The 13,470-nt window shown below is 37.0% G+C and overlaps 1 protein-coding gene across 2 annotated transcripts; it reads right to left on the reverse strand.

Moving 5' to 3' along the window:
* Positions 1–1,620: 1,620 nt before the first annotated feature.
* Positions 1,621–10,623, reverse strand: LOC110922301 (ubiquitin carboxyl-terminal hydrolase 9). Of its 2 annotated transcripts, XM_022166620.2 has the most exons (14): positions 10,429–10,623; positions 10,154–10,310; positions 8,423–8,671; positions 7,966–8,107; positions 7,792–7,851; positions 7,594–7,689; positions 7,111–7,506; positions 6,411–6,551; positions 5,731–5,901; positions 5,378–5,635; positions 4,840–4,985; positions 3,415–3,939; positions 3,030–3,306; positions 1,621–2,067 (listed from the first exon to the last, which is right to left on the reverse strand). In XM_022166620.2, the coding sequence occupies exons 2-14, from the start codon at positions 10,303–10,305 to the stop codon at positions 1,906–1,908; spliced, it is 2,775 nt and encodes a 924-aa protein (XP_022022312.1). In that variant the 5' UTR covers positions 10,306–10,310; positions 10,429–10,623; the 3' UTR covers positions 1,621–1,905. The 2 variants fall into 2 exon arrangements, with proteins under 2 accessions (XP_022022312.1, XP_035842496.1); XM_035986603.1 differs by lacking the exon at positions 7,792–7,851 and having other exon boundaries at positions 10,429–10,596.
* Between the last annotated feature and the right edge of the window lie 2,847 nt (positions 10,624–13,470).

A 13,470-nucleotide genomic window follows, 5' to 3' on the forward strand; every position in this document is an offset into this window, starting at 1 on the left:
GTGCAACTTTTTTGTTGATTTTCTTCAACTTTTAGTGATTTCTTTTTTTAGTTTCAGGGGTACGGATAAGCTCGGTACTGGTACCGAAAATACCAGTTACGGTACCGGTATATGAAGGTAAAAAACGGTAGCGAACCGGTACCAGGGACGCCAAAAGTCGTACCGAATTGGTACTTAAGATCTTTCGGTTCAGGAAATTCGGTACCGGTACCCAGTATCATTTTGCTCATCTCTGACCACAGGTTTCATACGAACAACATTATTACCATACAACTTTTTTGGTTGATTTTCTTTTGGTTATCTTTTAGTGTTTTTTCCTATATTTTCTTTTTATTCTTGTCAACGGTTTCCGTGCGCAACGCGCTCGTAGTGATTTCAAAACACATGTAAACACAGACTAAACAACAAAAGACGTTCGCCGCAACGCGGCGATAATAAAAAAACTAGTTATATTAATTATTTAGTTATGTTCACACACACATATATAGTTATGTTCACACACACATATGGTGTATTTTGAATATATCGTATTATATTAATTATTTAGTTACAGCAAAAGAGGTTGAACAGGTAGTTTGTCATATGAAAAAGTTTTGTTGTATATAAAGGAATTTATAATGTTTGAGTTTTGTTTTCATGCTTACATTTAGCATGTATGTATGCTTTTGGTATTATGATTTGTGTCACATATTGAAGTCCCGTTTACAATATGCACATATAATGTATATATGTGTGGGCCCTCAGGAGGCAAAAATGAAATTGCATCAATTTTAACGTTATTTTACTAATTTCGTAAAAATAACATTAAAAGCAGCGGATAGTTAATCATGCATCATGTGGTAGCGTTGATAGCCGAAAGACAAAAGGGTACATGCACTAATTAGCCTTTGTCCCGATTGTTGAGTGTTATGTGTCTTATGTCCAAGGTTTGATGCAAAATTACTATCGAGTCGAGGGTCTCATTGGAAGCAGACTCTCTATTTCTACGGATAGAGGTAAAGCTGTCTATATTTTACCTTACCTTAACTTTGCTATTAGTGAAATTTAATGAGTGTGATGATGATGATATCACACATTGCCTGGATTGTGTATTAGTTTTGAAAGCATTGCATTGTAGGTTACATGAAGTTGTTTTCTTTTTTAATAATATTCATTTTAAGGGTGTATTTATAAATTAAGTGGGAAAAGTTTTTATTTCTTAGGTATTTTTAAAAAGGCTCCCACTCATGCATTATAGTATAGATAATTTAAGTTTTTTTGTCTTACACGTATATATTACTATATTTGTACATATTTTATATTTTATTTTGTATATATCATATTATATTATTTAGTTATGTTCACACACAGACATATTTATATATATGGACACTATATATTATTCTATTTAGTTATATTCACACACACACATATCACACTATTTGTTACTTATGTTTAACAATATTTATTTTACTGTATATATTATAGATTACAAAAGATAACTGATTTTAACATGTTTTGACAACTAATACACATGTGTAAAAATTAAATTATTTAGTGCTGATGCATACACTGATTGATAACCCATTTTCATAGTCCATAAATATGAATCAAAACACAAGAAACACTACAACAAAAAGCCAATAAAACAGGCATACTACAAATTGCAAAATCATCTTTTAATAAAATATTATGTTGGAAAATTGATAAGCTTTTAAAACCAACAATCTACCAATAGAGACACAATATAACTACACCATCCCAGCTTCCTAATTATATATAATATAATATCATCAAAATGTGTCTCAAAAACTCATGTTTTCCTTCCAGCAACACATCTACTTAGATCCCTATTTTCATCGACCCAAAATCGGGGATACGAGATCTTCACATTGGTGGTTCGGAATCTTATTATTAGTTCGATATTCAAAAATCCTCATGAACTCCGGATGACTCTCCCATTGGTTTTTTACTAGTGTTCACTCTTTGATAAAACAATAAATACGCTGCCGATGTTCTGATGTCCCCTTCACTTACGGGTGTCACGTGAGCGTCATCGAAATGATACCATCTATCTTCTTCAACCAACTGCACAAAGTAGTAAAAAAAAAAATAATCATATTTGTATAATAAATTAATACCATTGAAAAAATTAAAGTAAATGTCATTTTCGTCCCTGAGGTTTGGCCAGTTTTGCGAATTTCGTCTAAAGGTTTGTTTTTCAGCATCTGGATCCAAAAGGTTTAAAATCTTGTCATTTTCATCTGGCTTGTTAACTTCATCTACTTTTCTCTGTTAACGCAGGAGTATTTTTGTCTTTTTTGTTAGAGTAAATTACAAAAATCGTCCTTTATGTATGTCACTTTTTGCAAATTGTGTCCTTTGTCTTCAATAATTACAGAAAACGTACTTGATGTTTGCAAACCCTTGCAAGTTATGTCCTTCAGCCCTAACTCAGTTAATTTTTGTGGTTAAATCTGATCAAATGGATCCCACATGACGGTATTTTTGTGGTTAAATCTGAACAAATGGACCCCACATGAGAGTTAAATGACCAAAATACCCTCATGTGGGGTCCATTTGGTCAGATTTAACCACAAAAAATTAACCGAGTTAGGGCTAAAGGACATAACTTGCAAGGATTTGCAAACATCGAGTACGTTTTCTGTAATTATTGAAGATAAAGGACACAGTTTGCAGTAAGTGACATACATAAAGGACAATTTTTGTAATTTACTCTTTTTGTTAACTTAAAGGGTAATTCGGTCTTTTTCACTTTATGTACAAGCATTTAGTATAATGTACAAGTATGCAAAAAAAGACGAAAATGCCCTTAAGTTAACAAAAAAATGCAAGTAGCCCTACCTTAACGGAGAAAACGGATGATGGTAACGATCCGGATGAAAAAGGAAAGATTTCAAACCTTTTGGATTCAGATGCAGAAAAACAAACCTTCGGACGAAAGTCGCAAACCCGGCCAAACCTCAGGGACGAAAATGGCATTTTACAAATTAATATAAATACGTGGCAAACCAGTCGGTGTCTTTTACCTTTGCATATGCAGAGTAATGGCCGCCACCAAGTCCACCGTAATGATTGCTAATAGCATACAGTTCATAAACGCTAGATCCGCCCGACGGATCTTTACTTTTAACGTATTTGCTTAAATCAAGATTATGAATCGGAAAATTCACAAACGTGTCGAGTTTGTTCTTCAAAAACCGACTGTACGAGAATCGTTTAAGATGGAAGACGATAATATCCGGAAGCTTCCACAAATCCAACTTCTTAGTCGCTTGACGATGTTCCTTACAACCCGGGCAGTACCTGCATCGATTAACATTAACAAATAACAAACACTAATAACTAACTAATTACCGAAAACGGAAAATCCAGTGTCCGAAATTCAAACAAATTATCGTAAATCCACCGTACCACATATCTTCAGGTCCTAGAGGCTCTTCCTTCAAGAACGCATCTAAACAAGAAAACAACGAGATCGATTCTTGTTTCGTTTTCTTAACCGTAAGCCCCGGTTTGTGCACCATCGGAAGATCCTTAAGGTAGCTTGCATCGTACGACTCATGCTCCTTGTCGGTCCAATCCAGTATAACCTTAACGATTTTACTAGGTTTTATAACTGAATCTTTTGAGATCGGTTTGCAACTCATACCCCTATCATCCGTTAGACATAAACGAAACGATAATTCCGCTTCTTCTGAATCTTTACCTCCAAATCCGTCACCGTTTTCGGTATCCATCTGACAGTCACTGGTGGATTCTTCTAAAACGGAGCCATTTACTTTAATACCCTCGCTCTTGTTTGATGATGAAAAAGTTTTTCGTTTCAGTGGGCCCAGAACTCTGGCAACCGCTAAGTCGATACTAGTCCCGTTTATCGCATCTTCTAAATAGGTAACCAACGGTGTCAAGAATCTCTTTCTTTCACCTAGCTTCACACTGTCAAAAACAGTTGGAACGGTTACTCGTTACAAACAGCCGTGAAAAGATTAAAGGCGAAATAAAGAGTAAAATGCCATTTTCGTCCCTGATGAAGTTTGGCCAGTTTTGCGACATTCGTCTAAAGGCTTTTTTTCCGCATCTGGATCCAAAAAGTTTGAAATCTTGCCATTTTAATCTGGCCCGTTAACTCCGTCCGTTTTTCTCCGTTAAGTCGGGGTATTTTAGTATTTTTAGAGTTAAATGCCATTTTAGTCCCTGTGGTTTGGGCCATTTTGCCAGTTTAGTCCAAAGGTTTCATTTTTAACCTGTGGGTCCAAAAATGTTTCACAGTTGCCATTTTAGTCCACTGGGTTAACTTCATTCATTTTTTCTGTTAACGAGAAGGCCAATTCGGTCATTTTATATGGCTGAATTGCCCTTTTAGTTAACAAAATTACATACAAAATGACCAAATTGGCCTTCTCGTTAACAGTAAAAATGGATGAGGTTAACCAAGTGGACTAAAATGGCAACTGTGAAACCTTTTTGGACCCACAGGTTAAAAATGAAACCTTTGGACTAAACTGGCAAAATGGCCCAAACCACATGGACTAAAATGGCATTTAACTCTATTTTTTATTTAGTACGGGTATTTTGAACACTTGCACAATATGTGCTTGTACATAAAGTGAAAAAGACTGAATTGTCCTTTAAGTTAACAAAAAAGATGAAAGTATCCCTGACTTGACAGATAAAAATGAATGGAGTTAACAAGCCGGATGAAAATGGCAAAATTTTAAACCTTTTGGATCCAGATGCGAAAAAACAAACCTTTGGACGAAAGTCACAAAACTGACCAAACCTCGGGGACGAAAATGGCATTTTACTCCGAAATAAATATGAAACATAATAACTTACTTTTCAAGATATCGGTGGCATATCTCTAGCATGGGAAGTTCGGCATGTTTTTTCGAAAGTCTATAGGCCACAATGCATTCATCATCTTTGATCGAGGGCAACGATTCCCCGTTATCCAAGTAACGATATATCTTGTGTTCGTAAACCTTAACATCCCATGAAAACAGTTGAGATGACAACACGCAGTACGAGGTAGATTAAAAAAATTAGAGTTAATTACTGTTTTCGTCCCTGTGGTTTGTCAAAAATCACTATTTCAGTCCATTAGTTTAAAAATTGCGATTTCAGTCCCTGTGGTTTCACTTTCGTAACCATTTCAGTCCCTATGGTTTCACTTTCGTAACCATTTCAATCCATTATTCTGTTAAGTACAGGGACTGAAATGGTTACAAGGTGGACTGAAATGGTTACGAAAGTGAACCACAAGGACTGAAATTGCAATTTTTAAACTAATGGACTGAAATAGTGATTTTTGACAAACCACAGGGACGAAAACAGTAATTAACTCAAAAAGTTAAGAGTGAGAAAATAAATTTACCTCTGCAATAATCAAGGTTTCGTCACTTTCTAAGCAACATGCGGTACCCAAAGCCTGAAAGAGGTCCTTATAGTAACCGTATTTCGACACGTTAACGGTAAATGGCATGGGTAAGCTACTTCCATCGGCGTAGAATACGGTTATTGTCATTGAACGTGTAGTGGTTGAAGGTAGTGGTAATGACAAGTACATGAACGGGTCAAAGGTAATCGAGATTTTGCTACAAACTGGACAAACCAGCGTTGACTTGTATTGACCCTGATAATTAGAATTTAGAACCATCAGATTCGGCCCGTAAGCAAAGAACGGTAATAAACATGAACAGTTAAATTATAAAAGAACAAAAATGTCACCTGGCAAACATCCACTACGATCGAATCGTTTCGAGCTTTATGGTATCTCCAAAATTCACTTGCAACTTCCTCATCAGGGCGACCATCGTAATCCTTTGTTTCGATGTACGGTTTTTGCTTAACGCGATTTAGATCTTCATGCAAACCGTCCAACAAGAAGGCCAAGAGTTCCTAAAAAAATACATTTATAAAAAAAAAAAAAAAAAAAAAAAAAAAAAAAGAACGAGTAAAGTGCCATTTTAATCCCTGAGGTTTGGCCAGTTTTGCGACTTCCGTCCAAATGTTTGTTATTCCGCATCTGGATCCAAAAGGTTTGAAATCTTAATATTTTCATCCAGCTCGTTAACTCCATTCATTTTTTTCTATTAAGTCAGGGGTATTTCTGTCTTTTTTGTTAACTTTAAGGGCAATTCGGTCTTTTTACATAAAGTAAAAAAGATCAGATTGCCCTTTAAGTTAGCAAAAAAGACGAAAATACCTCTGAATTAACAGAGAAAAATGGATGGAGTTAACGAGCCCAATGAAAACGGCAAGATTTTAAACCGTTTGGATCTAGATGCAGAGAAACAAACATTTGGACGAAAGTTGCAAAACTGGCCAAACCTCGGGAACGAAAATGACATTTTACTCAAAAAAAAAAAATTCAGATAGACACTTGAAAAAGCTTAAGCACTAATTACTTGAGAGTCATGCTGATTATAACCACTAAACTGAGGAGCAAAACGAGCAAGTTTTCCTTTAAAAGCGCGAGGAGCAACAGCCGTACGACCAGATGACCAAAGTTTCCTCAACAACTCACCAAACGCAACCGCAAGTTCACCCTGAAGAAAGCACATATCAAAACTCTAATTCCATAACGCATAAGAAAATGTAGGGCTGTAAACGAACCGAACGAACATGAACAAGGCCATGTTCGTGTTCGTTCGTTAAGGAAATTAACATGTTCGCGAACTGTTCACGAACGCCTACCGAACATAAGTTTATGTTCGTGTTCGTTCGTTAAAGAAATTCAATTGTTCACGAACAGTTCGTGAACACTGGTTTCAAGTTTTCAATTTGTTTAGATAAAAGGTTTATTATTTATTATTTTTCAATATAATCAAACGAACATATTACCGAACGTTCACGAACAAAGTCGAACGAACGAGACCTGTGTTCGTGTTCGTTCGCTAAGCTAACCGAACGGAATTTTTTGTTCGTGTTCGTTCGCTAAGCTAACCGAACGGAATTTTTTGTTCGTGTTCGTTCATTAAGCTAATCGAACGAACATAAACGAACTTCCCGCCAAACGGTTCACAAACTGTTCGCTGAACGTTCGGTCCGTTTACAGCCCTAAGAAAATGTATTATCTTGCGCTAAACATTCAAACTAGCCACATACATGCATTCCTAAAGGATTCTGCTTGTTAATCTCATCACTATAGTCCTGCAAAAAGTAATCCACAAAAGGCGGCGTATGAACCAGACATTGAAGTGCGCTATTCATGAAACAAGTGTTCCCGAGATTCTGCAATCCCGCTAAACCTCTATCTCGTTGGGGAGCACTTCTCATGGAATCACGTGCATCTTCCATATCCGTGGAAACCGAGCCGAAAGTAGATCCCTGGTACAAGCTAGAACCGTAATCCGGTCCATAACCGTTTGACAAACTCGGACCACCGGCTATTGTGCGAGACGATCTCGGCGGTTCCATAGAAACCAACGCTAACTGATTTCCCGTTGAATCCATGTTAGATCTAGAGGATACAAATCCGTCAGGTTGAAGATCTAAAAAAATCTGCAGAAAGAACTAAATCAGCAATAGAAACCGAAACCGATCGGTTAGCGCATATGAATTATCATAACAAGAATAAGAAAAACTCACAGATTGATCCATCTGCAGGTTGGAATCCTCGAGAGTTTGATTCGATTTAGCCAGAACCGTTTGCTTGCAATCATTAAAATAATCCCAGAGTCGTATCTGTTCAAACGCAAGGGGGGCAATAATGGTAAATTGGTAATTAAGAACATGTCATTACAGTTACTCAAAATCATATCAGATAACGCGGTTTAACTAACCAACCTTCTCAAGGTCTACCCTTTTGAGTGTTGATACATGCTCGTATAATTTCTTTAACGAGGCCTATATAACATTATACAGAGTCGGGTCAGCACACGAATGGTTAAAAACTATACGGACTAACTTCGCCTACGTTAAATCTTGATGAAAAATAAAAAAAAAAAAAAAAAACGACACCTTTTTACTGATATGTATGATTGTTTCGCTCTTGTCTCTTGAATCCATCAATTTCAAAGCTAGAGGGTACACCTCGACCGATAACGTTTTTTGAATACCAAGTGATATCATCTGCCTTGGTAAAGCCGGTCCTCCTTTGTACCTGAAAGATAAATTTAACATGACCAGAGTTTATCTTAAAATACCATGACGAGTACAAGTAAAAGAGTGGGGGGGGGGGGATAGTGCACGGTCCTCCCAACCGCTAGAGTGATCTCACTCCGGGAGCCGCTACCCGACCAAGCTAGCTCCGCGGTGACTTCCCCATGCCGAGTTCTTACCCTGGGCGACATATGCCACTCCCAAGACTCGAACCCGGTACCTCTGGGAAGAGGTGGGTGTCGGTGGCCAACTGGGCTACCCCAGTTGGTTAAGTAAAAGAGTGAATACGAGTTTTTAAATATGAAAACTAATGTACCATCCATGAAGCTTTTCCCAAACTAGTTGGGGAACTAAAACATAATCAACTTGTTCGGTTAGTGTTCTATGAAGCTGTAAGTCACCCCCATCACGACCCTCTTCGTTTTTAACTATGTCTGCGTTATCGATTGGTCCGGGTCGCTCCCCTGCTTTTGTCAACGTCGAAGATTGTTTATCTATAGAAACGTCTTCCATCTCATATTCACCAATTTCCTCACCAACATACTTCTGCCATTTCTTAAACCACCTGCTTAACGAAAAAAAACAAGTTATTTTAAATTATTATAATCTACTTGATTTAAAGTAACTTTGTGTTTCGGTAGTACCTCTAACAAGGCATATTCATTAAGATGAAACTCGTTAACCGATTAAAAACTCATGCACTCTAATTGATGATTATTCAAATATGAAAGTTACATTACTTAGATTGTTTAGCTAACATTCTGCATTTTGTAATGGAAAAATTACAAGTTTTGTCCTTTATTTTTATACCACTTTTCAGGCGGTGTCCTTTTTAACGAATGTTGACAGGCGGTGTCCTTTACTAGGTATTTTGTTGCAAGTTTAGTCCTTTACACCCAACCCAGTTAAAAAACCCTGTTAACTGTTGACAGGCGGTGTCCTTTACTAGGTATTTTGTTGCAAGTTTAGTCCTTTACACCCAACAATTAACAGGGTTTTTATAAGGAAAAATTACAGGTTTTGTCCTTTATCTTTATACCACTTTTCAGGCGGTGTCCTTTTTAATGAATGTTGACAGGCGGTGTCCTTTATTAGGTATTTTGTTGCAAGTTTAGTCCTTTACACCCAACCCGGTTAAAAAACCCTGTTAATTGTTGGGTGTAAAGGACTAAACTTGCAACAAAATACCTAGGTAAAGGACTAAACTTGCAACAAAATACCTAGTAAAGGACACCGCCTGTCAACAGTTAACAGGGTTTTTTAACTGGGTTGGGTGTAAAGGACTAGACTAAACTTGCAACAAAATACCTAGTAAAGGACTAGGGGTGAGCAAGTTTAGGTCCGGACCGAAAATAACCGAGAACCGAACCGGAAAAAACCCTACCCGACCCGAACCCAAGTACCTAGGTATTTAGATCGGTTCCAATTTTTCATATAAAATAGGGTCGGGTCGGGTCGGTTCTCGGTTCTTTTCATGGTAAAACCCGACTTGGACCTATGGACCGGAACCGACCCTATATTTAGGGTAGTGAATCGGTTCCTTATTTTATGTTTGATCGGTTCTCGGGTCGGGTCGGGTAGGGTCGGGTTTTTCCTTTTGCTCACCCCTATAAAGGACACCGCGCCTGTCAACATTCGTTAAAAAGGACACCGCCTGAAAAATGGTATAAAGATAAAGGACAAAACTTGTAATTTTTCCTAGCTGCATATAGGCATTAATGTTTGTAGTCAATCAGTCACCACTCACCAGTGCATCCATCATCTTCTGTCCAAGACAAATTGTGCATTGGAAAAATTAAATATAAATTAAGGTTTTACATTGATGATTCTCAAAATATATCTAACCCATAACCTATAATGAATCCATACAGTATTAGCAACACAAAAGCAACCAAATTAGACCATAAATCGAATCGACATAATCCGGTTGACCCGAATTGCCATCCACCAAGAATTAACATAACATCCCAAATATTAAAAACTAAAAAAGACTAAACCTTTCTTATTCATTAACAAAAAAGAACATATTTAGATTTAACTAGATTACCTGGTGGAAAGAACATAGTAAAAGTTGCCTTCTTTCAAACAAGATTCATCCTTTTCTGTCAACTGTTTAACAATCCTTGCTTCTTCTTCTGGAGTGCACGGCAAGCAAAGTGATTCGTTATCCATCATGGAACCAGAATCAGGAATCGTCATGATTTCTGCAAAACCCAATAACAAAAGATTAAATCGGACACCAAATATCGTGAAATCAAGCAAAAGGAAAGATGGGTTTTGATTGAATCAAGAATCTTGGAAAAGGGGAAAAGGATTGTGTACTTTATTAAATGGTGGTGGGGTGGAAGCAGATCGTGAATGCAATCGAAGATGATGATGATGTTAAGGGGATTTGGGGGAACCCTAGATTGCAGGGGGCGATTGCGATTGCGATTGCGATCTGGAAATGAAAAGGTGTGTTCTCTTGTTGGTGTTGTTTTTAACTTCTGAGCCACCAAACCTTTTTTTTTTCCTTTTTATATGTCAACAATCTACCCCTTCCTTTTCACTTGTAATCTTTCTTCATAGAGGCTTCTAGTCATATTATTTTTCATAAAGTAAAATGTCATTTTAGTACATACGTTATTTTGTCAGTTTAGTCAAAATGTTTTATTTTTTGTTTGTGGGCTCAAAAAAGTTTCACTGTTGTCATTTAGTCCATCTGATTAACTTCATCCATTTTTTATGTCAACGAGAAGGACAATTCGGTCATTTTATATGGAATTTTGTTAACTAGAAAGGCAATATATAAAATGACCGAATTGTCCTTCTCGTTGACATAAAAAATGAATGAAGTTAATCCGATTGATTAAAATGGTAACGGTAAAACATTTTTAGACTCACATGTGAAAAATGAAACCTTTGAACTAAACTGATAAAATGGGGACTAAAATGACATTTAACTCTTTTTCATTTTATGCCTATATATATAAATTGGTTTTCAGAATTTATTTATTTTAAAAAAATATCGAATGTCTTATTTATTATACTACTTAGTATGTGTATTCAATTAAATAATAATTATTTACTAGTTTTTGTTTCTTTGTTTTTTTCTTCCGCTCACAATCAGTCACAGAAAATTTATCATTTAAAAACATTTCACATTATATTCTCGTATCTATCCTTATTCAATTAAATAATATTTTTATTATGTGTTTTCCTTTCTTCACTTGAAAAAAAAAGTACTGAGAATGTTTATAGGGAGTGAGTTGTGGGTTCATAAATTTAATGGACACATATAGCTTTCCCTTAAGGGTAGGGTAATGGGATCCTAATGTGGAGTGAAAATAAATGTATGTATGTATTTTCCCATTATGTTAGAGATAAGTGTGGGGATGGATAGGGCTGTCAATCGTGTCGGATTGACGAGTTGGCTGCTTGCAAAATGACGAATTGACATGTACAACCCTAACCTAATTTATATTATTATTCTTGTTGTTATGGACTAATACTATTGTAAGGTATGGGACTTGTCCCACATCGGTTATATGAGCAACTGATGTAGGGATTATATACCAAATGGGCTCTCTCACCCACCAGACTAGTCTTTTGGGTTGTGTTCTCCTGTTTGGTATGTAATATTGGTACCCGAGCCAGAACTCGGAGTGGTGGCCTGGAGAGAGTCAGCCGTGACCAACGATGCTCGGAGTGGTGGCCTGGAAAGAGCCAGCCGTGACCAACATGGTCGTGACCAACGAGGACGTTGGCCCTTAAGGAGGGTCGATTGTTATGGACTAATACCATTGCAAGGTATGGGACTTGTCCCACATCGGTTGTATGGGCAACGGATGTGGGGTTTATATACCAAATGGGTTCTCTCACCCACCAGACTAGTCTTTGGGGTTGTGTTCTCCTGTTTGGTATGTAACACTTGTCAAGTATTCCAACCTTAACCTGCACACACATAAATTTAAGTTAACTCGAACACAACCCCCGATACGTTTTCAAAGGGGTCGTGTTAGTAGGCCCAAAACTTGTTTTTTCCGTGTTGTATCTCGTGTCATAATTATTTCCCTATGGATATAGGTAACCAAATTGGAATGCTAAGAATCATAAGAACATACACATTGAATCATTCAATTTATCTGATTATCTAAAATATGAAGAGAATAGTGATTCTATATATAGGATTCATACTAATGAGCTGAGGGTCTCCTTTTCGCATCATCTTTTGGTTTTTAAACAGGTATCCTTGAAGTCATCATTTTTACTCGAAACTCCATTAATTTATGCTTGATTGATTTTATAAGATTGATTGAATGCATTTGTGTTGGTGCACTTAATTTTTATAAAAGGGAAAACTTGTTTTTCAAATTTTAAATCAATTTTCACTTAATATATTAATTTTTATAAAATGGGAACAAACGGTCAGTGGGATCCAACCGCGTGGACTCAAACAACTTTGACTCCACAATCATCAGCTACGCAATCTGCGTCAGATTTCGATAAAACTGCATGGATGCGAGCTATTGCCCCACCTCAAACTGCAATGATAACTGCAAATCAATGGGCATTGGTCACAAATCAAAGCAGCAGCATTCAAGCAATGATGCAGAACGACAGTGAAACTGGTACAAGCACAAAACTGCCAAAGCCAAAGCTAAATCACATAATGATTGGGGATGGTGGAAAGAAAGGCTGAGAACTTATGTTCAGGGGCAAGGTCAAGATCTATGGATGTGTTTCTTCACCGCATTTGACAATGATTTGGAAGTTGCAGGATCTAATCCAACAACTTATAGCACTATGTCGGATGATGATAAGAAGAAATTTGAGTTAGAAAAGAGAGCATTCATGATTCTCACACAAGCTCTTCACAGAGACATTTACCACCAGTTTGTTTACTGCACGACTACTAAAATCTTGTGGGATATGCTCACGTTACGATGTGAAGGAAATGCTCAATCTAGAAAGATCAAGCAAGAATTACTGAAGAAAGAGTTTGAAGGATTCACGTGTATGGAGAATGAGACTTTGGCAGAGTTATCTACAAGGTTCCATCACCTGTTGAGCGAGATGTTTGCTTTTAGAGTCACTGCCACTCCACAAGAAATGGTGCAGAGATTCGCTGATAGCTTACCAGCAAAGTGGAGCAGTTTTCTTGAAATTCTCAAACAAAATGGTGTTCTAGACACAATCACCGTTTATGAGTTAATTCAAAAATTGGAGAACAAGGATGTAGAAGAAAAGCTTAAGGAAAAAAGAACACTAACTCCTCAAAATCCAGAGATGTACTATGGGATTGCAGGAGGTATCAGTGGAGAAAAACCAGCCTCTCAACACGCAAAGCTTCAAACAGCTTTCATCTCAAACACCGGACTTTCC

The sequence above is a fragment of the Helianthus annuus genome, chromosome 17 (assembly GCF_002127325.2).
Source record: "Helianthus annuus cultivar XRQ/B chromosome 17, HanXRQr2.0-SUNRISE, whole genome shotgun sequence".
In the NCBI taxonomy this organism is placed as follows: Eukaryota; Viridiplantae; Streptophyta; class Magnoliopsida; order Asterales; family Asteraceae; genus Helianthus; species Helianthus annuus.

Bases quoted from the DNA above. Each gene is read 5' to 3' on its own strand.
- LOC110922301 (XM_022166620.2), bottom strand. From the start codon at position 10,305: ATGACGATTCCTGATTCTGGTTCCATGATGGATAACGAATCACTTTGC. The intron at 5,902-6,410 runs GTAATTAGTGCT...GTATTTTTTTAG, and splicing joins ATAATCAGCATGACTCTCAA to GAACTCTTGGCCTTCTTGTT. The intron at 3,940-4,839 runs GTAAGTTATTAT...TGTTTTTGACAG, and splicing joins TGCCACCGATATCTTGAAAA to TGTGAAGCTAGGTGAAAGAA.